Below are 26,333 nucleotides of genomic sequence, written 5' to 3'. Positions count from 1 at the left end.
CGGGGCAGGCGGCAGGCGGGAATCGAACTCATGCGGAAGTGGCTTCAGATTCTCAGTGCTGTGCTTTAACCCGCTGCGCCACCAGGGAGGGCCACTCTCAGTGCTGTTCTTTAACCCGCTGCGCCACCAGGGAGGGCCAGGCTTTATGTTTTTATAATATAACTCAAACTATGTTAGATTCCATATTCCAGTAATCACATTTGTTTATTTAAAAACAAATAAGCAAGGCTCACCCACTTAAGGAAATTTTTGCTGACCATCATCTGCTGTGGGTCATTTGACTGTTTTGGCGGCTTAGAAATTTGGACTGAGGCTGCTTCCATCAAGTTATTCCACCATCTGTTCTTTCATCCTCAACCATGGGAGAGGGAAACAAACAGCTCATACCAACCACCACTTTTTAAAAAGATCTATTTTAATTATTTGTGCATAGAAGAACTGGGGCATAGACCAGAGATACCTCTAGGTGTAAGAGGATTCACCAGAGGCAGATCGACTGAAATATACTGCTGAGGGGAGCAGCAGGTGAGACAGGAGAGGTCTGCTGTGCCATGTGAGTCAGCTCCCTGGCCGGGAATCGAACTCGTGCTCCAGTGGCTGCTAATAGTTTTATAGCGCTGAGATGTAACCCCTAATACCACTAGAGAGGCCCATGTAAGGTACTTGACATTGTTGAACTTCTCATTAACTGTTATGACTCTTCACTTGGTTTTAAATCCCCAGGATAGAATTGAAAATTCATAATTCATAATCAATACCTTAGGTGGGTGAAGGTTAACCAGCAGGTTTAACCAAATCTTTTGATATTATTTACATACTGGATAGAATTCTTAAAATTGATATGGCTAATGTAGTCATCCAAATAATTATTGACATATCTGTTTATAAAGAATGATGGTTATAGCAGAATTTAAGGAAATAAAAGAAACCTTAAAATTAGATTGTCTTTGCCAACAATACTTCATATATGCTTATTTTTTTTCTCTTAAGACCTTTTCCATAGCATATATTTTTATTTTATTGTTTTACTTATTTTATTTTAATCTACAATGCTTTTTTACATGTGTGCCTGGCATACAGAGAAAAAATTTCTCAATAATGTAGGCTAAAAATAAATGTTAGCATGTTGTGTACCAAGTCTAATTGATATTCCTACCAGCCAAATCATGTCTTCTTGATTTTAACTATTGTTGTGCTGTCACTAACACGTCTTAGTTTTCTACCTGATCTTTTACTGTTGGTTTTCTACAACAGCACTTCAGAGCCTTTTGGTTTTAGAAATATCTTTATGTTGCAGAATTTCAGGGACTATAATAGGTATTTGTTGAATAGTTTTTTTTTTTTTAAAGATTTATTTATTTGTGCATACAGAACTGGGGTACAGGCCAGAGACTCAGGGGTGGCGAAAGACTTCACCAGAGACAGAGTGGGGAGCAGAACAGGCAGATCGAGGAAGTACACTGCTGAGGGGAGCAGCGGGCGGGTCAGGAGAGGTCTGCCACGCCATGTGGTCACCTCCGGGGCAGACTGGAATCAAAACGCGCGTAAGTGGTTTCAGCTTCTTAGTGCAGTGTTTTAACCCGTTGCGCCACCAGGGAGGGCCCTGTTGAGTAGTTTTTTATCTCACAATTTAACAACTGGAAAACTTCATTTACTATTACTTTTCACAACTACATTATGGTAACTGATTAGTAACAACTCTAATGCACTGTCATTTTGCTTATTTTTGCTCATTTTGCTTATTTTTCTGATTGGTAGAAAATCCCTAATGTATAAAGTATAAGATAAAAAGCACTGGTGCTGTTTAACTAATTAGGCACATGACACTTAAATCTTGCTGATTGAAATACACTGTTATACTGAGAAAATATATTTTGTTTCTTATTCTTCACAATATTTTTTTCAGGCAATAGAGATTTTACCAAAGATGACCCATTGGAGTTTAAGTCTCACCAGTGGTTTGGAGCATCTGTGAGGTCAAAGCAGGATAAAATATTGGTAAGTATTTTAGATATTTCTTCATGGGTGAATTGAGCCAGTTTATATGGAAGCACAGAACTTCATGTGTGAAAGTTGATAATTAAATACAGTGTGTTCAGGCACACAGGTATAATGAGATCAGGTAGCTGCCATCAGAAGCCGCCACACTAAAGGACACCACCGCTTTGTCCAACAGACTTGGCTTCTTAAGCCACCTTCATTCCTACATTGTCCATTTTTCCTTGATTGTTCCCATCACCGTGTTTCTATCTAGTCAGTTTCAGGGACACTGTGACAATGAATAATCAAAAGCCCTATGACCTCATCTCTTTAAAAATTCACCTTCCCTTTATTCATCATCCCTCCAGCTTGCCCCTTTTCTGTGTTCCTCGTGAAAACTTTCTGCAAATGTTTTCTCAAGTAACCTCGCCTCACATTGTCTTCCAGGTTTTTGAGGCAGGCTTGCTGGCTGTGGCTAAAGTCATCTTTGACTTTCAGGTCCCTGAAATCTACTGATACTTGTTTTTAATCTTTCTTGCTCCCCTCAGGATCATTCAACATGGACAGTTAATTGATGCATTCTTTTGAAATCCTTTTCTTGTCTTCTGGGACACTTTACTTTCCTGGTTTTCCATTGCTCTGGCTACTCCTTTATAAGACTTTCCCATAATGTTCCATCTTCTGCTTAATCTCTAATTCTCAGGGTCTGCCCTAAACTCTGATCTGAACCCCTGTTTTCTCTAACTATACCTTTCCCTAGCTGTTCCTAGCTCATCCCTAAACTATAAATACAGTGTATATGTCAATCCCTAAATCTGTATCTCTAGCTCATATTTCTCCTTGGATCCTTTAAAATTATATTTCCAAGCTACTTGCATGGCATTTCCATATGGATGTCTCATATACTGCTCAAAATGAAGATGGCTAAGTAGAAGCCTTGTTACCCTTTATCAAAAAGGAGAAAACACAGAAATAACTCCTCACGGAAAACCTCCCCTCACAGAACACCTCCCCATCTTAGAGGCATGACTGCACCATCCACCAGCAAGCCCCAGCAATTCTGCTTGTAGAATAGATCCTACAGCCATCCTGTTGCTACCATTTCTGTCCAAGGCCAGAGTAGTAACTTTCTCATATCTCTGCTTCCGCTCTTGCTCCAGTAACTATCCATTCTCCATAGAAGGACCGGAGTGAACCAGGCATTTCACCTTCTCCAGAGAGCTTTCTGCTCTCTCAGAATAAAAATTACGTCTTCATGCTTATAAGCATCACCTATAATTAGGTTACTGGCTGCTATCTCTGGAATTCTCCACTGTACATACTTTAGCTACATTAGTCTTATTCCTTCCATGTGTCAGATATTGCAAAATAGCAACTTAACATTTGTGTTCCTTTGCCTGTGATATTCATCTTGGCTCATTTTTCATCATTCTGATTTCAGCTTTAAATTTACTTCCTCAGATGACCCTTCCCTGTACTAATTACTGGTATGGCACTTCCTTCTTATTCTTCTTCTTCTTTTTTTTTTTTTTCATCTAATTGTGTAACACTAGGGAAGAATTTGTTTAGCAGGTAGAATTTCAGAAGAGCTTTAAAGTGTGTGTCAAATTTTAGCAGTTGGAATTGAAAAATAGGTTGAGAGTTGGGTCACTCTAGGCAAATAATCCACTGAGGAAGCAAATAATCCACTGTAGAATATGGAGTACATCTAGAGAAATAGTAGTTACCTATATGGCAGTTGTTCAGGGTGAATATAAAATAGCCCATTTCGATGTCAAGAGTGTTAGTGTTTTTGCTTTAAAAGATATTATCTAATATTCATTGAACTTTTTTCAGCAAATTGTTGTTACACTTTTGGCATATTAGTATTAGTGCGCTATTAAAAGTTGCATTATTTACTGCTTAAACACAGTATTAATTTATAAATGAAAACAAAAAGGCCATTAATTTGGAAAGTAAGTAAAATAAGCCTTGTACTTTATTTTACTCTCTTCATAATATATTATTTGTTTTATAATTTATGGGTATGCACTGCATGCATGAGTGTTATTTAGTTAAGATATTTTACCAACTGTAGGCCCTCTTTGGTGTTGCAACGGGTTAAAGCACAGCACTGTGAAGCTATCTGAAGCCACTGCAGCATGAGTCAGGTCAGGGAGGCGACCCACATGGTGCAGCAGACTTCTCTTGTCTTGCCTGCTGCTCCCCTCAGCAGTGTATTTCAGTAGATCTGCCTGTTCTGTTCCCTACTCTATCTCTGTTGAACCCTCACACCCTCATCGCCCACTTCCTACCTATACCCCAGTTCTTATATGTATAAATAAATAAACCTTAAAAAAAAAGTTTTGCCAACTGTGACTGTTAGCGTGATAAATAACATCAAGAAATGCTAATTGAAATAATAATTATGATATTTGGAAAAAACTTTAATGCAGACATGACCTTCAGGAAAATGTGAAAAAAGGTACTTTTTGAATCTTCATCCACTATTGTGAGGAGGAATTTAAGGGGCAGGATAGATTTGGATAATTTTTATTAGTGATTAGAAAGTAATGTTATATTCTGAGGTAGTATAGATTGCCTGAAGCAATGCTTTTTTCAGATAATTTTTATGCAATGGGCTGTACTCCTTTTGGTTTTAGGCTTGTGCCCCACTTTACCACTGGAGGACTGAAATGAAACAGGAGAGAGAACCTGTTGGAACATGCTTTCTTCAGGATGGGACAAAGACTGTTGAGTATGCGCCATGCAGATCAAGTATGTGTAGGAATTTGTACCAGCTTTTCAGAAAAGGGATGGAAAGTTTAGTTTAGTATATGCACATATGTGTGCATGTGTGTGTCATAAAATTTGTAAATAATGTGATGTTTGATGATAGCACAATGAAAAGAACTCTATTGATGTAAAGAAATTATGAGTGTATGTATAGTCAATATATTTGTCTTTTCTTCCAAAGAACTAATTTTTGTCATCTTTAGTTAATAGTAATTAATAAGTGATTATGGAAACTTGCGTCTTTTATTAGCCTTAAAATGCTTCCCTGAGCTGCTTTAACAGAGATATGGAGTCCCCATAATTACGATTCTGATTCATTAGGTATAGGTGGTGCTGGAAAACCTACATTTTTCGAAAGCTCTGCAAGGTAGTTTTGGTGGTTACTGAAGTTTGAGAATGGTTTTATATTAAAATGATGTTAAAAGCACAAAATTATGTTTTGAAGATTCAGAGTTTGTATAAGAAATGGAAACATCAAGTCCAAGAACTTGAATTTGAATGTTCGTTGCCTTTAACCACAATTTATTTGGTTACTAAGGTTACTCTTCCTTTAAAGATCACATGTTCTCACACTGTCCTCTGATGTTATCTGAAATTTCAAATGAAATTAATACTATGGCTAAAGATGATTTTGAGCACTTAGCACTTTGCTGATGCTTCTGTAAATGCACATCCTTTTCCCCTTGGCAATTCCACCCCCTCGGCCTCCTCACCTTTGCTGACCAGGCCACCAGTCCAGAATGTCTTTATGTCAAACTTACTGCAGTGTGGAGTGGTGTTCCACTGGAAGATCATTGGTGAGCATTAGTAACAAAAGGACACCATACAAGACTCTTACCCTGGATTCTTTTCCCCTCATGTTAGATCAGTTGTGATACCAGGTTAGAGGAAGTACTCTGAGGAAATACTCCAAGGACATACTCAAAATTCTAAATAGCTGAACTTCCAAGAAACAGGAAATGACTTAACTGAACATGCATTTCTTAGTAAATCCTACTTGCCGTAGTCAGAAGTGAACATCAAGGGAATGATATCTGTCCAGAACTGTGCTGTGTGTGTGAGAAGGCACAGCCTGCACAGGAAGGGGGAGGCAGCAGTTTTCACATGCTCTGTATTTGATGGCTTCTGTGCCATCACATTCCTGTTGGTGTTTTGGTCCCAGAACTGCCATTTTTGGTGGTGCATGGGACAGGTGCAGCCTGCATTTGAGTTTTTAAACATACAAGCATTCAAAATCACCCCCACTTTCATTCGATAAAAGTAGACACTAAGATTCAGACAGAGAAGGTGGGTTTTTTCCCTATATTTTAAGGTAGCAGGTTATCTCATGAGAATTTGATTGAATCCAGGTCTGTCTCATTCCAAAGAGACCTTTTCCCCTGTATTACTAATAATAGAAAATGTTTTCTATTTCTACAAAGGATACATTCACTTTCATGAGTGGGTTTGGATAATTCTTTATGTGTATGAGTGCATAGAATCCTTCTGAAAAAAGTATTTTATACGATCCCTTGTAGATAATTGTTCTTGTCAGTTTATCTTTACATAGAGGTCTTTTCTCAACATGTATTTAAAGGACCAAGGTGATATGCGCATGATGTACCAATTACATAATGCTTGGCTTACTTGGTTTAGGCACAGGAATTATAAAATGCTATAAAATCTTTATTTTTTGAAGTATTTTCATATCTAGATTAGTTTAGCAAACTATGGCTTATGAGCCTTTTATTGTAAATGAAGTGTTACTGGCATATAGCCACACTCATTTATTTACATGTGTTGTATCAAGCGAGAGTTGAGGAGTTGGCCACTGAGACCTTACAGCCCCTAAATGTAAAATATTTACTGTCTGACCCTTCACAGAAAAAGTTTACTGAGCTCTGATCTAAATAATAAAACCTCAAGTATTTAAAGAAGCATAAAGAACCTTTAAAAAATCAAAATGTTTTTTTCCCTAATTAATATAATGGTCAGTAACCCTTGATTGTTTTTACATGTTTTTCAAGCTCAAACTTTGAAATATTAAAGCACCTACAGCCCAAATTACAAGGGGCTATGTGGTCAGGTAGAAAACAAAACTACTCATGGTGCGAATGAGAACTTGGCATATATTCTTTCATTGTGCATATTTATTTACTACCTATAGCTGTGGGTGAGTCATTTAACTACTTTGATGAAACCACTTGTTTCAGATTTAGACCATGATTAGGATTATTTTTAAGACTTCAAAGGTACAGTGTACGTATTTTGTATCCCCTTTGACACCCAATGACTGTATCCATGGGAATGCCACTGTTGTGGGGCCTCAGTGTTCACTTCTTGGTAACTTTGCTGTTTGGTGGCAGTAGATTGTGTTGTTTTTTAAATTATTGTTTTCTTGTTTGCTTTTGCTTTTTATAACCTGTGGGGAAACCTTGGGCAAAAACTTTACTATCTTTTAAATCTTTTCTTATTACTGATGATGCTTGCTTATGGTTTTTCATAATTGTATCCATTGCCATTCTTGGGATTACACAATAGGCCACTGTGTCTTTCTGTCTAAAGTGTGAGCCACAAATCACATGACTTAAATGCTTTCTCACATCAGTGCTCACACAGAGCCTTTTCTTGTCTACTTTCTGATATTATTTGCAGATTTCTTCCTGACATTTGAGATTTTTCAGTTAGAATTTCTAGTTGACATTTCCTCCTCTTTGGTCGTTATGTAGGGAATCATAAATACATTGCTAATTTGAGATAATATAGTTGAAAGTACACACACCTGGGTTCACATCCAGCTCTTATTTACTAAGTGATTGGTTATTGTTAAGTTACTTAATATTCTTAATTCTCTAATCTGTAAATTGTGAATAATAAGAGTCTCTCATAGGATTGCTGTAAAGGTATGAAAAGATAATGCCATGCCAAATGCTTCAGTAAAGTACCTGGCTCCCAGTAGTGCTTACATACCTTGTGCTCACCATCATAATCAATCATGCTATTCAAGATATTGTCAGACTAGACAATTGGGAGAAATATTAATTTTCCATAGAAACATCAACAAAAGCCTTCACTGACATAGGTTATAGTTAACATAAGATTCTTTAGCTTGACATAAACATTCATTTTTAATATCTACTTTTTAAAAAAAAATAATCTACCTTTTAAAGAAAATGTTAAAACATTTTCTGGTTAAACTTTCTGAAAAACCACATAAAGCATGTGCACACACACACACACATAGTATGATACTAATGATAAAAAATGATGTCTTTATAAATAGTCTGAAATGTCCCCAGATGCAATTTGAGTAAAAGAAATAAAAGGACAACTTGAGGTCAGAGCAGAATTCCTTAGTATGATTCACTAGACTCTGGAAACCCCAGCTCTACATTTTCCTGTTCCTTTTAAGTTAGAAAAATTTACATTGAGGTAGCATTATACTCTTGAGGCTACTCTAAAAAAAAAAATCTAAATTTAAGTATTAAATGTGTAATCTTGGGGCAGTTCCCAGGATTTTTAAGTGGGTTCAAAATTTTTGATGGGAGTATTTGCCAAAAATTCTTGTAAGTTGCCCTTATGACTGCAAATCAATATTTTTGGTTTCTGTATTTGGGTGGCAAATACGGCAGTGGTGTAGCATAACTACTTATATGTTGTGACAGTTCCATAACAAGTTCCTGATAATTGAGGAGCATTCTTCTTAGTTCCTTATTATCCTCAAAATGAAATAAGGGCGTCTTCAGGTTCATTCTTATCCCTATGCCAGGTCCACTATTACTCATGATTAAAGTGAATTTAGTTTAATTGGCTAATTGTCCAGCATCTCATTTTGTGAGGAAAAAAAGGGGTAATTACAAAGTAATAAAACTATTGAGTCACTTATTGAGAAAATATTTGTAGGTGTCATGTTTAAAGAGGTTCAGTCTCATTAGACCCCAGGACCCAAAGTGTTGTGAAGATAGCATCAGTTGTTCCTCACAGAACATTGAGTTAGTGTATGGCTGTTTCCTGTATTTCTACAACTTATTTCCTTCTAGGTTTGTTGTTTATAAAATATATGTGTAGAAAATGTATGTATTAGGAATGCATGTATCTTTTTGTTAGCTTCATGATAGCTTAGCAAACTGTGGAATAATAATAGTAAGAAATTACTATCCCAGATGGGAGGTTTTAATTCACATATCACTACTCATCAGTGTCTTAGGAAATCAAAATGGTTGTATTTTTTATGTTTAGTGCCTTCTTTGTATGTGTGTGTGCATTTGGAGCAGGGGTGGTCCTAACTAGTAATTTTTCTCAATGGGATGAATAGAATAGAAAATAGCAGAGTATAATGTACTCAATGAAATTAAGTATTATTTCTGTATCTGTTATATACACATAACGTGTCTGTGGGCTCTGTGGACTGTTATATAAAGTATGATTTTTCTGTGGGTTTTGGGTAAAAATATGAAGTTTGAAATCCACTATCATAGGTGATCTATCTGTTCCCTTGGTAACCAGTCCATATATTTAAGCTCTCTGTTTTCATAATTGAGAAAATGATACTGATAAATGCATATTAATAAAGTTCTTTTACAATGTGATAATAACTAATTTAGTGCCTGAGTGAGTGAACAGTCCCCAAAACTAGTTTGTTATTGCATGATTACAGTGATACCAGATTGTTCTCATGTTTTATTTTATTTGTTTGTTTCGGGGCTTGTGTATATTTCCAATCTTTTTATTTTAGAAAATATTGATGCTGATGGACAGGGATTTTGTCAAGGAGGATTCAGCATTGATTTTACTAAAGTAAGTTCTCTTAAATCTGAACGAGATTAAATCTACCCTATTGTCTAAACCTTGGTTAAAATAAATTGGTAATGTGTTAACAATTACCTGTTTTATGAAAACAGCTGATGCAAGTGACCCTTGCAATTTGATATTCTTTGCTTCATGTTCTTCCCTCCCTAGTAGACTTTGCTTATTTGAAGTAGACATCAAAATGGGAATAGAGGACAGTAGAGAATCTTCTCAGTAAATGATAGGTAACTATTATGACTTAATATTAAAATTTCCAGTTAGATAAATCTGTAGACTATTAAAGTTCCCTGCATTCAACCAAAATTAATTTTTCATGAAACCTGTCAATGAAGGCTTTATTATAATATTAGAATTTAGTTTGCAATAAAGCTGAGACATGCATATTTGCCATCTGTTTTTTGCCTGCAGGAACCAAGTAAAAATGAAGCAATTTAATAATTGTAAGAAATCTCATATGCAGGGCTCTTTGTATTTTTAACTAAACTGATGTGTTTTTTAGAGGTGACAGTTTTTATCTAGCTTTCTAAAATAAGAATTTTATAATTTCAAAGGTAAATTTTCTTAAGTAATTTTGTATAATTTTCTATTGTGTGTATGTGAATTTTGGTAGAGTATGTACATTTTGAATGTCAAATTAAAAATATTTATTCTTCAAGAAGTCTATTGCTTGATTATAAGTAAGACTTAGAAAACTTACTATGGTTTTCTTAGAGAGTTGGAGCAAGAAGAGTGCATTAAATATATGAAAATAACAAAACTACAATCAATGTGATGCACAAAACATAATAAAGCATTTTTTTTTTAAAGATTTATTTGTGCATACAGAACTGGGGTACAGGCTAGAGGCTCAGGGGAGGTGAGAGGCTTCACCAGAGACAGAGCGGGGAACAGAACAGGCAGATCTACCAAATACACTGCTGAGGGGAGCAGCGGGCGGGTTAGGAGAGGTCTGCCGCGCCATGTGGTCACGTCCGGGACAGGCAGGAATTGAACTCATGCGGAAGTGGCTTTAGATTCTCAGTGCTGTGCTTTAACCTGCTGCCCCAGCAGGGAGGGCCATAATGCATTTTTAATTTGTTAAAATTTTGTATTTTGTCTTTTTAATCAAACTTTCCTAGACTTATTGATAATTAGTTAACTTTCCTTACTAAAGTAGTTGATTTTATTTTGCTTATTTGATACTACATCACTTATAATTCAGAATTTAAAGAGGCAGGACAAGGAATGGTACATTATAATAGTTATTGGGTTTAAACCTGCATTATTTGTTCAAGTAGGTATTATGTTATTTTTTAAAAAAATATTCTTTTAAAAAAAGTGTCTTCTTTATCTATACCTGTATACAAGTAGAAGCCAAAAAATATTCTCAACCATGAAAGTCATTTCTATATTAACTATTCTCATTCTTAAGATCATTTCTGAAAAGAAGACAACTTAGAAGTACCTATTATGACCAGTGCAGGAAACTGTTGAAAGATCTATGTACATTTGGAGGGGAAACATTTTCTCTTTCATGTAACAAGAAGGTGTTTTCAAAATGTTGTCCACAAAACTGAGTAATTTAAATTATTCACATATATTGCATCACAAATATAAGAAATGCTACATAAGTATGGTATATGTGAAATATATCCTGAAAAATTCACCAGCTAACTTCATTAATGTTTAGTTCCATAAGATACTACAAATATTTTACTTTTGCAGAAAATTCTTTAGTGATTATTAGAAAGAAAACTTGTTTTATGTAACAAACCTTATCTACAAAATTAGAGGTTATCTTTTTTTTCATTATTGTAACCCCATAATACTTGCATAGTATTTCATTTAGAGTGTACAAAGCAACTGAGAGTGGGAGTGGGGTGGGAAAATAAATAAATATGCATTTATATTTTAATATAATAAGTTAATGTAGTCTTAAAACTTTATTGTATTGCCATTTTAAAAAGTTATAATTGAAATTGACTTAAGGTACATTTAGATGTTCTCTTTTGCTTTATATTATGTATAATATTTATATAATTACATACCTGTGCATACATAAATGTACCTTTTATGTTGCTTGCGTTGCTTTTAGTTTTTAAAGTACCTGTTTTTATGTTATTTTGGTTTTTGATTGCATCTAGGCAGACAGAGTACTCCTTGGTGGCCCTGGTAGTTTTTATTGGCAAGGTAGGTTATTATTTTGTAAATTTTCCAGTAATGACTGTGCCTCAGAAATTACCTGGCTTATTATCCAATTATATTTCAAATTATTATTTTTTTAAAGGTTTATTTATGCATACAGTGCTGGGGTATACAGGCCAGAGTTATGTAGGTGAGAAGACTCACCAGCGACAGAGTGGGGAGAGGAACAGGCAGATGTACTGAAATACATGGCTGAGGGCAGCAGCAGTGGGAGGTCTGCCACGCCATGTCGGTCACCTCCCTGGCCAGGAACTGAACATACTGCAGTGGCTGTGATAGCTTCATAGTGCTGTACTTTAATCCATTGCAGCACCAGGAAGGGCCCCATATTTCAAATTACTTTAAATAAAGAATCAGAAAACTATAATGTAAATGTATAAACACTGTTGTGATTGTAACTGTTTTAAAAGGAACTATGACAATATATGTGAAATAAGTGTAGTAAAGACCTATATACTGAGGATAATTTGTACATATATTCTTAATAAAAAATAAACTGGAAAAAAACCCCTGAAACATAGCTGTGAGCCTGGTTAAATGACTTGTTCTTTTAGTATCTCCATTATTATGCATATTTGTTATAAATAAGTACCAGTATGGGTACTATTATGTGTACACACACACACACACACACACAAATAAAGTAGTATATATTATACACATATAATAGCAGTAGTATATATTATACATATATAATAGCATATATTATATATATATATATATATTACATCATTGCTCATTTTTGTACACTGCATGCTTTATGCTTTCTCCTTTCAGGTATATTCCCTGTCAAATTCCTATTACCAGTTACCCAGGAACCATCACCATAGTCCCTGTGTTCTTCTCTCCCCTGTTTTGATTCTGCTAACTCCTCCTTTGCAGAATATCTCTGATATTGTTGTCTGCTCATTTTGTTTTTTCAATTTTTTATTATCGTTATTTTTTTCCTGATTCCTTCTTTGGTTTCCTTATGTTCCTCCTATAAGTGAAACCTTCCAATATCTTTCTTTTTGGTTTATTTTATTGAGTATTATCTCTTCTAGCTCCATCCATGTTGCTGCACATGACATGAATTTAACTTTTTGATTGCTGAATAATGTTCCATCGTGTATATATACCACATCTTCTTGACCCAGTCATCTATTTTTAAGAATTTGGGTTGTTTCTGTAAATACGGGTACTGTATTTACTGGACTGATCAGAGAGAATTTTCTTTAAATAAAGACTCAACTGAGTAGATGCCTCCTTTATAAGTAACAATGAATTTTTCCATATGTCTTAGTGTATGTAAGAAGGGATAAAACTCTGATGATGTTTTGTTTTGAAAAAATGATAAATTGTTCTGTATCCTTTGATTCAAGAACTACTTATTAAATTTTTCCTATACATTAGTTACTATTTTGACTCAGAGGCTAAGTTGTGACTCAGACGTGCTTCTGTCTTTAGACCCAATTTGAAGAAATTGGGACAGTAGTGAACACTATGAATTTTTTTCTAAAACAACAGAATAAAGAGATTATTTTTCTCCATGATATGGAGATGGCATTTGGTAGACCAGTCAACCTGTCTTGGTATGGTGAGTAGTCTGACACTTGTGTAGTCATTTTGATTACTTATCTCCTTGATATAGGTTGTGCAGAAAAGTGAACTCACCTACATGGTTGCTTCATAAAGGTGTCCAAATAATGTATTTTTAAAAAAATAGTGGAATCAATTATTTTTATTATAAAGGTAAACATACTTAATTATTTCAGTAGATTTTAAAGGTTGTAATGGATTTGGTTTGGTAATTAATCCTTGATTTTCATTCCATTTTGTTATTTTAGCAGAGAAAGTCTGTAATCTTTTGTTATTAGGAGAAACGAATTTTCAGTACCACTTGAATAGACATAATTAAAAAATAGTATCAAATTTGAGTTTTGGTATTTTCTTTCACACAGATGCTTTTGATTGTTAGTATAAAAAAGTTCTCATTAGAAGATTATTTATTTTACATTTATATTACAGGTCAACTCATTTCAGATCAAGTGGCAGAAATTGTATCTAAGTATGACCCCAAAGTTTATAGCATCAAGTACAATAACCAGTTAGCAACTCGGACTGCACAAGCCATTTTTGATGACAGTTACTTGGGTAAGTAAAAGCAAATATCAGTTCATTTTATGGAGTTATGGAATATTTGTCCTTTACATAGGTATTTCGTATGTGAAATCGATTTAGATTATTTTAAAATATAAGGGACATTCAATTTAAAATTGATATTGACTCCTTAGTTTACTTCAGTAATGAAATTTAAAAGAATTATTATTTAAACAAAGATAATAATAGATAATTTCTGATATGCTTACTATATGCTGGACATTATTCTAAGTGTTCTACTATAGTATTTTCTCATTTAATCTCACAATAAGCCTGGATAAGTTATCAATCCCACTATGTACATTAAAACAAAATAAAACAAAAACTAGAGCACAGAGAGACAAAATAACTCCCCTATAGCCACTCATCCTTCGCTGTTCTGAGAGTCAAACCCGAGTAATCTATCTGATTCCTGAACCATACTGTGTTAAAGTTAGATTTTGGTCTTTAGAATTTATTAACTTGTTTTGTCTCTTTGAATTTTTTTTATCCATTAAACCAAGTATGCAGGAAAGAAACATCATTTTGCTAATTGAAGAAATCTACTCTATGCTTCTTTATAATGAATTGCAAAAGTAGTGTGCTTCTAGCTGATGCCTTTGTAAAGCTGACAAAATGGTCTTATTTTTCTATTAGAGATGTACTTTTTGAGGATGCATTTGTCATATACATGACTCTTAATCCTAAAGGATTTACATAATAGTGCATAATTGTAGGAGTTATGTGAAAGTATTTTTCCAAGAACTCTTGGTCAGCATGTATTCTGAAGGTAACAGGCTGGCCTGACTGACTGCACCTTTGCTTCCCTGTGTAGGTTACTCCGTGGCTGTTGGAGATTTCAATGGTGACGGCATAGACGGTATGATGCACGTGAACTATATTTCATCCTTGAAAGAAAATTTAGGCTAAGTATTTGAAACAAATTGTGCTGAGGAATTTCAGGAATAGTGAGTTTTGGCTTTTACCAGGAGAAATGAGGGAGACATCAGTCAGTGCACATGTGGATGAGAACGCCCATCTCTCTTCAGCCTCCTCTAGCAGCTGCTGACTTTGGACCTTTCTCTTCCCTTCCTGCTCCTTTCCAGCCCCCACTGTGTTCAGTTATTTCTTCAACTCCTTCCTGTTTTCAGCCTTCTCAGTCCTTTTTGAGAATCTTGCTGTTTTCTTTCTTTAGGCGTAGTTTGTAATCTGGTCTCTCAGGTGGTTATCCCATCCTCTCTGTCTTCCTTCCCAATTCCATCTGAGAAGCAACAGACATCCCCAGTTTTGGTCAATGTCTGTGCCTCCCCACCCCCACCTATTTCAGTTTGTTCTGCATTTTTTTTTTTCATTACTATTAAATGCATTTTTTTTCATTCTTGCATCACTTTATCTTATCTGTTCTTTTTAACTAGGTTACAAAGACCTTGAGGATGACACACCTGCCTTAATGTCAGGGTCCTCAAAAGTCTTGCCATATTTTGCAAAGATTAGATTTTGTGATTATAAATGTTGGTGTTATTTATTGTGAGGTACCACTATTTCCTACTGAGATAATAAAACATTTTTCTGACATAGTTATTTCCTCTTACAGTTTCCAATATTTGTCTTAAAAATGAGTAATTACATTTTCTTCTGTTCAGACTTTGTTTCAGGAGTCCCAAGAGCAGCAAGAACTTTGGGAATGGTAAGAAAATCAAAAGGTGTTTTTACAAATCTCTGGGTGCCTTTATATCTTGTATTTTACCTACTTTTCTTTTTCCCACACAGGTTTATATTTATGATGGGAAAAATATGTCCTCCTTACATAATTTTACTGGTGAGCAGGTATGCTTTTAAATTTTTAAAAAACTTTTCATATCAGCATTTCTTATTAATATGTTAAAACTCCTTTTGACTATATCTTAATGGTTTACTGTTCAGTATATAATGAATGCCAGTTATATATATATATATATATATATATATATATATATAACATAGACTTAAATACTTTACCTTTATTTTTAATCAAAGTGATTTGTTTTAGCAAAGTATTTTGTAATTGCATGTTATGCCTTGGTTTTTTGGGGAAATGCATAATCAACTTGTGTATACACATGTCACACATGCAAAACCACAGCTTCCTTTTTCTTTGCTGCTGATATTTTAATTTTATTAGATGCAAAATAGCATGGCAGAGGTGTGTATATGCTATAGATATTACAAGTAAATTTGCAGTGCATGCAATAAAACATTTTTTAATGAAACAGTAGTGTTTTTAGGTATCAGGCTTTCTCTTTAAGTATGAGCATTTTGAATTATTCTGTATTGTGTGTCTCAGAATGAGATGAAATCATTAGTAATGATAAAGGAAAATCCAGTCAGTAGCTAAAGAAAAAAGTCTTAGTTTTCAGATATGAGATTAAAGTGCTTCTCATTCATTAGAAATTGCTGGGCTTTGTGAGGTGATGATAGGTTCAGAAGTAAACGCAAGGTCCTGGAAACCTCTTCCATTTATGAAGCAGTCAGAGTCAGTGCATGGGGTGAAATGACCAGCAGTGACTGGCGTTTAGGGTAGTGGCTGGCGTGGTTATCCTATTTTGGTGTTGTGATGGCTTCTTCCCAAGCAGCTTTTCCTGACAGATGCCTGTGCGTGTCTCTCAGTTATGTTCTCCATAGTCCATGATGCATTCCTTTTCCCTGCTCAGCTGTCAGGTGGGGGTGGGGACACTAGGAATGGGGGCTTTGGATTTGGATAGTCTGGGGCTTTCCATTCTCCATCGTATTTGGACAAGGTATTTACTCTTCTTAATCTCGTTGCTCATTTATTAATACAGGGATACCAATAGTCTCCTTGTGGTGTGTTGGGAAGATCAAATAAAATCATTTCAAACAGTGAGCAGGACAAAATTGTCTCAGTAAATGCCATCCTTTCTATACATTTTTAGGCCAAACACTTGTGTCTAATGCCAAGAACAGCATTCTGTTAAATTCCAGTCGGTATATCAACATGGTACCCCAGACACAATACATTTTATTATATGCTCTTTGACTTCACTATTGAATACAGAGCATATCTCTCATTTTCTCAGTTCTACTGTATCAACCCCCCTAAAGATGATGTAGGAATCTCCCTTGTTATTCTTACTGATATCTTCATTAATCAAATTTGGGAAGCTTTGCTAACAGCCCTTTACTTGGTTTGTTGCCTCTTTCTTCACTTTAGTTTACTTTCATTTTTTTTTTTTTAAAGATTTATTTATTTGTACATACAGAACTGGGTACAGGCCAGAGGCTCAGGGGCAGTGAGAGGCTTCACCAGAGACAGAGTGGGGAGCAGAACAGGCAGATCAACGAAGTACACTGCTGAGGGGAGCAGCGGGCGGGTCAGGAGAGGTCTGCCGCGCCATGTGGTCTCCTCCCGGGCAGGCGGGAATCGAACTCATGCGGAAGTGGCTTTAGCTTCTCAGTGCAGTGCTTTAACCTGCTGCGCCACCAGGGAGGGCCTACTTTCATTTTTAAAGGTTTATTTATTTATGCATGCAGAACTGTGGTACAGACCAGAGGTTCAGGAGCAGTGAGAGGATTTAATTTACTTTTAATCTGTTATCTCTCCTAATTTTGTTTTGAGTGCTGGGTTCTGTTTACACCTTTCCTTTATTTCACATTTTATCTCCAATCTCTCTGTGATGACCTAAGTAGCCTCCTATGATGGAAAAGAGGCTTTTCCTTCTCCATTCACATAACAAGAATATAAACCAAAACATGTTGGCACTGTGTGTGATGTCAAACCAAAATGTCTAACAAGTGATAAAGATCTTAGACGAAAATGAACTTTGCTAGGTGTCTTTCCAAAAAATAATTTTTTTCTCTCCCACCCCAATTTTCACCCTGTGCACTCTTCTTCTCCCTCCTCTTCCCTTCCTGGGTACCTCAGATCTATGATTAGCTTTCAAGGTTTGTCTTTGTGTGACCCTTTGTTTGGTTTTTTATTCCACATATAAGTGAAGCCATCTAGTATTTATCGTTCTTCTGACTTATTTCACTTAGCCTAATCCTTTTTAGCTCCATCCATGTTGCCACAAATGACATGAGTTTATCTCTTGATTCCTGAGTATTCCTCTGTGTATAGACCACATATTCATGGTCTATTCATCTGTTTTGGGGCATTTAGTTTGTTACTGTATCTTAGCTATTATAAATAGTGCTATCATAAATATAGGACTGTAGATTTCCTTTTGAATTAGTGTTTTTGTATTTGGGTAGATCCACCTTGGAGTGGAATTGTAGAGTCATATGAACACATCCATTTTTAGCACTTTGAGGAACTTCCACACAGCTTTCCACAGGAGATGGGCCCATCGACATTCCCACCAATAGTGTAAGAGGGTGCCTCTTTGTCCACACTGTTTCTGTTTTTTGTTTTTTGACATGGGTTATGCTCAGAGGTGTGAGTGGTATCTCACTGTTCCTTTGATTTGCATTTCTGTGATGATAAGTGATGATGATCATTTTTCCATGTGCCTGTTCACCATTTATATATCTTTGGAAAAGTGCCTATCCCCTTTTTCCAGTGTGTCATTTGTTTGTTTTTGCTGAGATAAAGGAGCTTCTTGTAGATCTTCCACATCAATCCCTTATCATATGTTTAGTGTGCAAATATTTTCTCCATACATCAGTACATTATCTTCCATCAGTAGGGTGTCTCTATTATACTGTCTCTGTGATTGTACAGAGCTTTTTAATTTGATATAGTCTCAGTTGTTTATATTCTCCATTGTTTTTCTTGCTGCTGGAAATGAGTCTTTAATGATGTTTCTGAAGTTTATGTCATGGAGTGTTTTGCCTACATTTCCTTCTGTGTATTTGATGGCTTCAGTCTTACATCCAACCCTTTGATCCACTTCAAGTTTATTTTCATGTACGGTATGAGGTAGTGGCCTGGTTTCTTCCTTTTGCATATGGCAGTCTTGATTTTTCCAACACCATTTATTGAAGACACTTTCCTTGACAGTGTATATTACTTGCTCCTTTGTCGGAGATTAATTATCCTATGTGTGGTTTGATTTTTAAACTCTGAATTCTGTTCCATTGGTCTGTGTGTCTGATTTTTTTCCATTATAGTTTGAAATCTAAAAGTATAATTCCCCTGTTTTTTTGTCAGGAAAGCTTTGGCTTTTTGGGATCTTTTGTGGTTCCATATGAATTTCAGCAATATTTGTTCAATTTCTTTGAAGAAAGTCATTGAGATTTTTATTGGGATTGCACTGAATATGAAAATTGCTTTGGGTAAGATGGTTATTTTGATAATGTTGATTCTTCCAATCTATGAGTAGGGCTTATCTTTCCATTTTTTTTGGTATCTTATTTCTTTTAACAGTGTTTCATAATTTTGTGTAAGTCCTCTGCCGCCTTTGTTAACTTTATTCCTAGATACTTAATTATTTGGGGGGGATGATTGTAAATGGGATGGTTTTCTTAATTTCATCCTCTTTAGGTTGATTGCATATAGGAAGGCTACTGATTTTTGTGTGTTGATTTTGTAACTTTACTGAACTGGTCTATTATGTTAATTAGTTTTTCCATAAATTTTTTTAGGCATCCATATGTATTATGTCATCTGCAAATAATGATAAGCTTTACTTCTTTTCCATATAGGATTCTTTTTATATCTTTTTCTTACCTAAATGTAGTATCTAGGACTTCCAATCCTGTGTTGACTGGTCATCCTTGTCTTGTACAGGATCTTAGTGGAAAGGCTTTCAGTTGTTCATGATTAAGATTGATGCTAGCTATGGTTTTGTCATAAACAGCTTTTATTATCTTAAAATATGTTTCTTTTATACTAAGTTTTTAAAGAGATTTTATCATAAGCAAATGCTGAACTTTACCAAGTGCTCTCTCAGCATCTATTGAGATGGTCATGTGGTTTTTAGCTGTCTTGTTGATGTTTTGAATTATGGTGATCGATTTTCAAATGTTGAATCATCCTGTGTCCCTGGCATAAATCCTACTTGGTCATGGTGTATAATCCTTTTAATGCGTTGTTGGGTTTGGTTTACTACTATTTTGTTGAGGATTTTAGCATCTGTGTTCATTAGGGAGATTGGCCTGTGGTTTTCTTTTTTTGTATTTGCTTGATTTTGGTATTAGTGTGATGTTGGCCTCATGAAATGCTTTCTGATGTATTTCTTCTCAGCTTTCTGAAGGAATTTAAGCAGGTTAGTTATTAGCTCATCACTGAAATATTGTTAGAACTTGCTTGTGAAACCATCTGGTTCTGGGCTTTTGTTTTTTGGAAGAGTTTTGATTAGCAAACTAATTTCTTTAGAGTAGTTGTAAGTTCCACCAATAGTGAGCCAACTCTTATTTGCTAGTAAAGAGTATTATCTTTGCTGTATACTTACCAATTTTAAGTTTGGAGAGTCAATTAAAATTTCTGTCTGTGATTAATCTTTCCTTTAGGATGTCTGTGGCTTGTTTTGGGGGGGTTATAGAGAAGAGGGGAAATAATAGGTGAGTCCTCGAAGGGATATGGGTTGTACTTAATGTGACATTTGTTAAAGACATTGAAATGGCATACACAGAATATATTTTTGCTCATAAATCTTTGAAAATAAGCTTTATTACCTAATTATCATTGTGTTGGTACAGTAAAAAGAGAAATTTAAATTGAAACACCATATAAAGAAAAAAATTTTATATTTATTATATATACTACAAATTAGTTATCTAAACTAGTTAGATGAAATGTAAACATTTCATTTTCATCTTGTTATCCAGATGGCTGCATATTTTGGATTTTCTGTTGCTGCTACTGACATTAATGGGGATGAGTAAGTTTAAAATATTACTGGAGACACTTTTCATCTTGTGTTTATGAATACTTTATAAAACTAAACCGTTTTTTCCTTCTGTTTCTGTGTTTTTTTCCCTGCTAAATCTATCTAGTTAAGGAACAGTTTGAAGTAGCCTATCAGAAATACTAGAAAACCCCTATATTGGTAATAATTTTTTTCAGTAGCTTCTAAAATATAAAGAAGTAAAATACTGTTATAATTTACTCATAGTTTCTTAAGAGAATTGAAGCAAAATTTGATTTTGAAATGATCATTTTATGCTTCAAGGTGCCTGTGAGAGATGTGGAAAGAGTAAAACTAAGTTTTATTAAGTAAGTTTTAATAAGAAAGAAAATAATTATTTTCAACTGGAATTTGATATTGCTTTGGTAAAAATGATTGTGTTGTTAGTTATGCAGATGTGTTTATTGGAGCACCTCTTTTCATGGATCGAGGTTCTGATGGCAAACTCCAAGAGGTGGGACAGGTGTCAGTTTCTCTTCAAAGACCGTCAGGAGACTTCCAGACAACCAAGCTGAATGGTTTTGAAGTTTTTGCAAGGTTTGGCAGTGCCATAGCACCTTTGGGAGATCTGGACCAGGATGGCTTCAATGGTATGATCAAAAAGCTAAGCAAGTATGAGTTTCTGATTTTTTTAAAAAAAGATTTATTTATTTATGCATATAGAACTGGGATACAGGCCAGAGGTGCAGGGTGGTGAGAGGTTTCACCCAAGACAGTGGGGAGCAGAGCAGGCAGATCAAGGAAACACACTGCTGAGGGGAGCAGCGGGCGGGTCAGGAGAAGTCTGCCGCGCCATGTGGTCACCGCCGGGGCAGGTGGGGATCAAACTCATGCTGAAGTGGCTTTAGCTTCTTAGTGCTGTGCTTTAACCCACTGCACCACCAGGGAGGGCCTCTGATTTTTTTTTAAGCTTTATTTTTATTTATGTATACAGAACTAGGGTATAAGCCACAGGTGCAGGGGCAGTGAGAGGATTCACCAGAGACAGAGTGGGGAAATGACAGGTGAATCGATGAAGTACACTGCTGAGGGGAGCAGCAGGTGGGTCAGGAGAGGTCTGCCGCGCCTTGTGCATCACCTCTGGGGCTGGGTATTGAACTGGCACTGAATGGGCTTTGGCCAGCTTGCAGTGCTGCATCCTAACTCATTGGGCCACCAGGGAGAGCCCGGGTTTCTGCTTTTTGTGTCCACTTGGGATAGTCCTGCTACCTCTACTGTAGAAGCTCACATGGGTATGCCTCCTTCCTGGAAAGAATTGAGTGAAGGTGACTGACATCACAGGCTTAATGATAGGTTGCTCTTTTTCTTTAAAAAAAGGATAAAATTTTTTTTTCTGTTATTGCTATGCATGCAGCCTCAAAGTGCATGACTAAGTATTTCTGACAGGGACTGCATTCCCAGGAACCTGCAGCCAACCTTCTGATTTTGTTTCTGTCCTGTTTAGTGGTAGCACCCTCTGCTGTCCATTTGGATACATGACTAAAAAATATTCCAAGGCACATTTGTCAAGACTATGCTGACTGTAATGCATAGCTCAGAGGTTTGATTTGCCATTCATGTTGTTATGGCCTTCTAAAATATGTTGAGCAATATTATTCCACTCGCATGGGAGCAAATCAAAGGCCTAAGCCCATAGTTTTATAATAGTCCCACTTAATAATTTAATTAATTGCTTTACATACCTTCTCAAGGAAAGCTTTTTACTAGAGAATGAAATATAGATTACAAATTACCACAAAGAATACCATTAAAAACCTTTTTAGAAATCGCAGAGTGGACACTTGAACTGTTGATTTATTTATACAAATAGTATATAGGGCTGTATCCCTTAACATGTAAAGAAAATTATAATTGAAGAAGAAAACTTAAGAAATACAGGTGTTTTTTATGTCTCCTAGGTAGTAGTGGAAAAGGAAAACATTGACCTCAAACTCCTTCCTGCTTCCTGCTGGTTGAGATTTCAGATCTCATCCTGGACTTCCTTGGGGATCTCTTCTTTATATATAAGGAAGCCCAGTGCCCTGGCCTGACTCAGGCTTCCGCTCTTCTGTTAGGAGCCTCAGATTTGAGCCAGCAGTCCTCACTCTGTGTCCTCACTTCTGGAGCTTTCCTGTAGTGTGTCACCCTCATGGAGGCCCATTCATGCATCCTCTTATGCAGTGCAGTGCCAGGTCTCAGGAGCCCCAGGGTTGACATGTGCCCAAGTCAGTATCTGCAGGGGCCTCTGCAAGCCACCTTCTTCCCTCTCGGGTGTTGCTGCCCTGTTACTACTTTATTCATTCATTCATTTGTTTCAAGATTTATTTGTTTGTTTATGCATGTAAGAGCTGGGGTGTAGGCCAGAGGTGTGGGGGAGGGGTGAGAGGATTCACCAGAGACAGAGTAGGGGTGCAGAACAAGCAGATTCACTGAAGTACACAGCTGAGGGTAGCAGGCAAGACAGGGGAGGTGTGTAATATCATATTTGTGAGCACAATGATTATAAACAACAACTAGAAAAGTGTTGAAATTTTATAAAGATTTTACAAAGGAATTTTACTTTTAGTGAAATACCATAAAGGATGATTTTGGTTTTCCATGTGGATGGTAATATCTTTAGTGAAAATGATCTGAGCTGTATTTATGTAATAATAGTTTATGTATACATATATTTAAAATTGATATGTATGTACATTTTATATTTACATGTATGATTAATTGCTGTTAGTTATAATGTAGACCTCTTTTTGTTTATTCCTAATGACCTATGTTCTTTGTTATGCATTGCTCCTGGGACCTTAGGTATTGTCAAAGGGATCATAAAACAAAACAGTAAAGTGATGTGAAATATTTGTCAATACCTCCAAAAAGGGAGAGGGGGGAAAAACCACAGATGTGCAACTTAAATGATCAAAGGAAGAAATGGATTGATTGTAGAGAAAAATGGAACGCACCAGGCTGGACAGATGCCAACCAAGAGGAGAGATGATTAGAATGTTTAAAATAAGGAAGGGTTTAGAAAAGTTCAGGGTAATTTTTGTTAAATAACCTCTAAGTATTAGAACCATCTTCTGTTAGGAAATTATATTTTAATGAGTACATTCTTGATGTATATGCCAATTAAAAAGTTATACTTAGCTCTTGAAGCTTCAAAAAGACCTACATAATTTATTACTACCTTTTTATTTTAAAGTACAGTACATGCTTAGCTGGTACTTACCACAGGCCAAGCACTATGCTAAAAATTATAGCCTGTTCGTATCCTTTAGAAACTTAGCATCCTAGAAGGATGCAGCATTTATATAAATAAGTCCTGTAGGCATCACAGTTGAGATAACCCTGTGCATAATGGCCTAATGTAAAATATTTGCTCTGAGTGGGGAGATCTTATACTTTCAAAATACCAATGATAATGTAAGCCAATGTTACCTCAAAATAAAATGTCTGTGATAAAGATGCCTGATGTCTCTGGTGACTTGGCCTTCAGAAGGCTTAAAACAGCTTGGATGTTTTAAGGAAAGTGAGATTGTATGGAAGGGCTGGTACATAAGCTCTGTGATAGGCAAAATGGACTTGTCCTTGCTCTCATGAAGCTTTCAGTTTGTGGAAGCGTCACAGAGTAAACAAATGTGTAAATTCCGATGAAGCTAAAGGCACTGGGTTAATACAAAAACTAGGTCATGTGAGAGACAAAGCATCATCAGTAGGGAAAGTATATTGCCTCATTGTGGACAGGCAAGATAGCCAGTGAAATGGCATTTGACTTATGTTGTGGATAAACAGACACTCATCTTAAAAAAACAGAGTGTTGACTGTTAATACAGAGGGAACAGCAAACATAATTCCAGAGATGGAAGCTATCAGTCTTGGAATGTTTAAGAAACAGATGAGGCCAGGATTATAACAAGAGTGAATAAAGATGAAATGGGTGGGTGGGAGGTAAGAATGGATGAATCAGGTAAGGTTTAAATGCTTTGGAAAATAATTGTATATCTTTAAGAAGGTGACATATGATTAACTTTCAGCAGTTTTGAGAAGAATGGATTGTGGGGCAAGAGTGGAACTGGGAGATCTGTTAGGCTGCTCTAGGAGTTCGAGCAAAGCATGAAAATGACTTGTCTAGGGTGGTAGCAACAGAGTTGGAAAGAGATGGACATATTTGTAATGTACTCTAGGGCTTGAAAAAGGTTATCGTGATCGTATTTTTTTTTCTTTTTGAAGAATTTCACACTTTATTTTGGGTGAAGAACTAATTCAAGTAGTCAAAAGAACAGGTAAAGGATGATAAGGAAAAAGACACAAACATGCACATATGTATGCATTGACATAGAAATGCATATTTTAAAATTCCTGACACTATTAATAATCAAATAAATGAAAATTAACATATAAATGACATGGCAGTTTCACCTTTCAATTTTCCTTTTTTGATTTATTGTTTTAGCCTCATTTCAAAATACTATTCAAGCACATGAGAATATTATATTTTTTTCTTTTTAAAGATTTATTTTATTCATACAGAGCTGGGGTACAGGCCAGAGGTGCAGGAGTGGTGAGAGGATTCACCAGAGACAGAGTAGGGAGCAGAACAGGCAGATCGATGAGGTACACTGCTGTGGCAGTGTGGGAGTGGCGGGCAGGTCAGGAGAGCTCTGCCATGCTATGTGGGTCACCTCCCTGGCCAGGGATCGAACTCAGGCTGAAGTGGCTTTAGCTTCTCAGTGCTGTGCTTTGACCTGCTGCGCCACCAGGGAGGGCCCACATTATTATATTTTTTTACTGAGGTAACATTAGTTGATAACACTATAAATGATTTAGAGGTATAATTTGGTATAATTTGGTATAATTTGGTGCTATTTTTAGATTTAGAGGTATAGTTTGGTGCTATTTTTAGATTTAAGAATTTCACACATTATTTTAAAATAAGTTTATTGAGATCAAGAATGAAATCAGAATGTTCAGATTTCTGAAACAGATTGACTTTAGCTGTGAAAAAAACCAAAAACTACTTACAGATAAATTAACTCAAAATTTTGGGAGAACGAAACCTCAGGTGAATATTTTCAATGTGCCCCCTTCCACCTGTTTTAAAGTTGAGGCATTTGAGGTCCAGAAAAGACAAGTAACTTGTGTGTGGTCAGATTCAGAGTATCTGACTCCATGTATTAATATCATTTCTAGCCAGTTTTGCTTGAATCTCCTTGAATTCTGTCATTGCTTGTACATGAAGAGTATGCTATTGATCATTATGTATTGTGACAAATGAGTCTATAAATGCTGCGATCTCTCCCTATAAATAACAAGAATGAATACTTCTCTCCATCCTTGCCCTCCTTCATCTCTCTACTTCTTTTTCCATCTCCTCTTCTTTTCCCTCTTTCTGCCCTTACTTTTCCCCACAGATATTGCAATTGCTGCTCCATACGGAGGTGAAGATAAAAAAGGAATTGTTTATATTTTCAATGGAAGATCCACAGGCTTGAATGCAGCGCCATCTCAAATCCTTGAAGGGAAGTGGGCTGCTCGGAGCATGCCACCAAGCTTTGGTTATTCAATGAAAGGAGCCACAGATATAGACAGAAATGGATACCCAGGTGCTTTTCTAGAATACATAGAGTCTAAGATTTTTCTATAGTAATAGCAAAGAATACATTATTGCTCTAT

General features: G+C 35.9%; 1 protein-coding gene across 1 annotated transcript in view; it reads left to right on the top strand.

Annotated features, from left to right (window-relative positions):
- Positions 1 to 26,333, top strand: part of ITGAV (integrin, alpha V) — an 81,239-nt gene that overhangs the window by 27,896 nt on the left and 27,010 nt on the right. The window contains exons 3-13 of the mRNA XM_004674459.2: positions 1,907 to 1,998; positions 4,623 to 4,737; positions 9,470 to 9,531; positions 11,667 to 11,712; positions 13,735 to 13,860; positions 14,681 to 14,725; positions 15,489 to 15,532; positions 15,616 to 15,672; positions 20,611 to 20,663; positions 21,078 to 21,280; positions 26,072 to 26,263. Coding sequence (XP_004674516.1) covers positions 1,907 to 1,998; positions 4,623 to 4,737; positions 9,470 to 9,531; positions 11,667 to 11,712; positions 13,735 to 13,860; positions 14,681 to 14,725; positions 15,489 to 15,532; positions 15,616 to 15,672; positions 20,611 to 20,663; positions 21,078 to 21,280; positions 26,072 to 26,263 — 1,035 coding nt within the window. The remainder of the gene's footprint in view (positions 1 to 1,906; positions 1,999 to 4,622; positions 4,738 to 9,469; positions 9,532 to 11,666; positions 11,713 to 13,734; positions 13,861 to 14,680; positions 14,726 to 15,488; positions 15,533 to 15,615; positions 15,673 to 20,610; positions 20,664 to 21,077; positions 21,281 to 26,071; positions 26,264 to 26,333) is intronic.

The sequence above is a fragment of the Condylura cristata genome, unplaced genomic scaffold, assembly GCF_000260355.1.
Source record: "Condylura cristata isolate star-nosed mole 26May11 unplaced genomic scaffold, ConCri1.0 scaffold00002, whole genome shotgun sequence".
In the NCBI taxonomy this organism is placed as follows: Eukaryota; Metazoa; Chordata; class Mammalia; order Eulipotyphla; family Talpidae; genus Condylura; species Condylura cristata.
The sequence above is the reverse complement of the archived record's forward strand: the minus strand, read 5'-3'. Positions and strand labels throughout refer to the sequence as shown.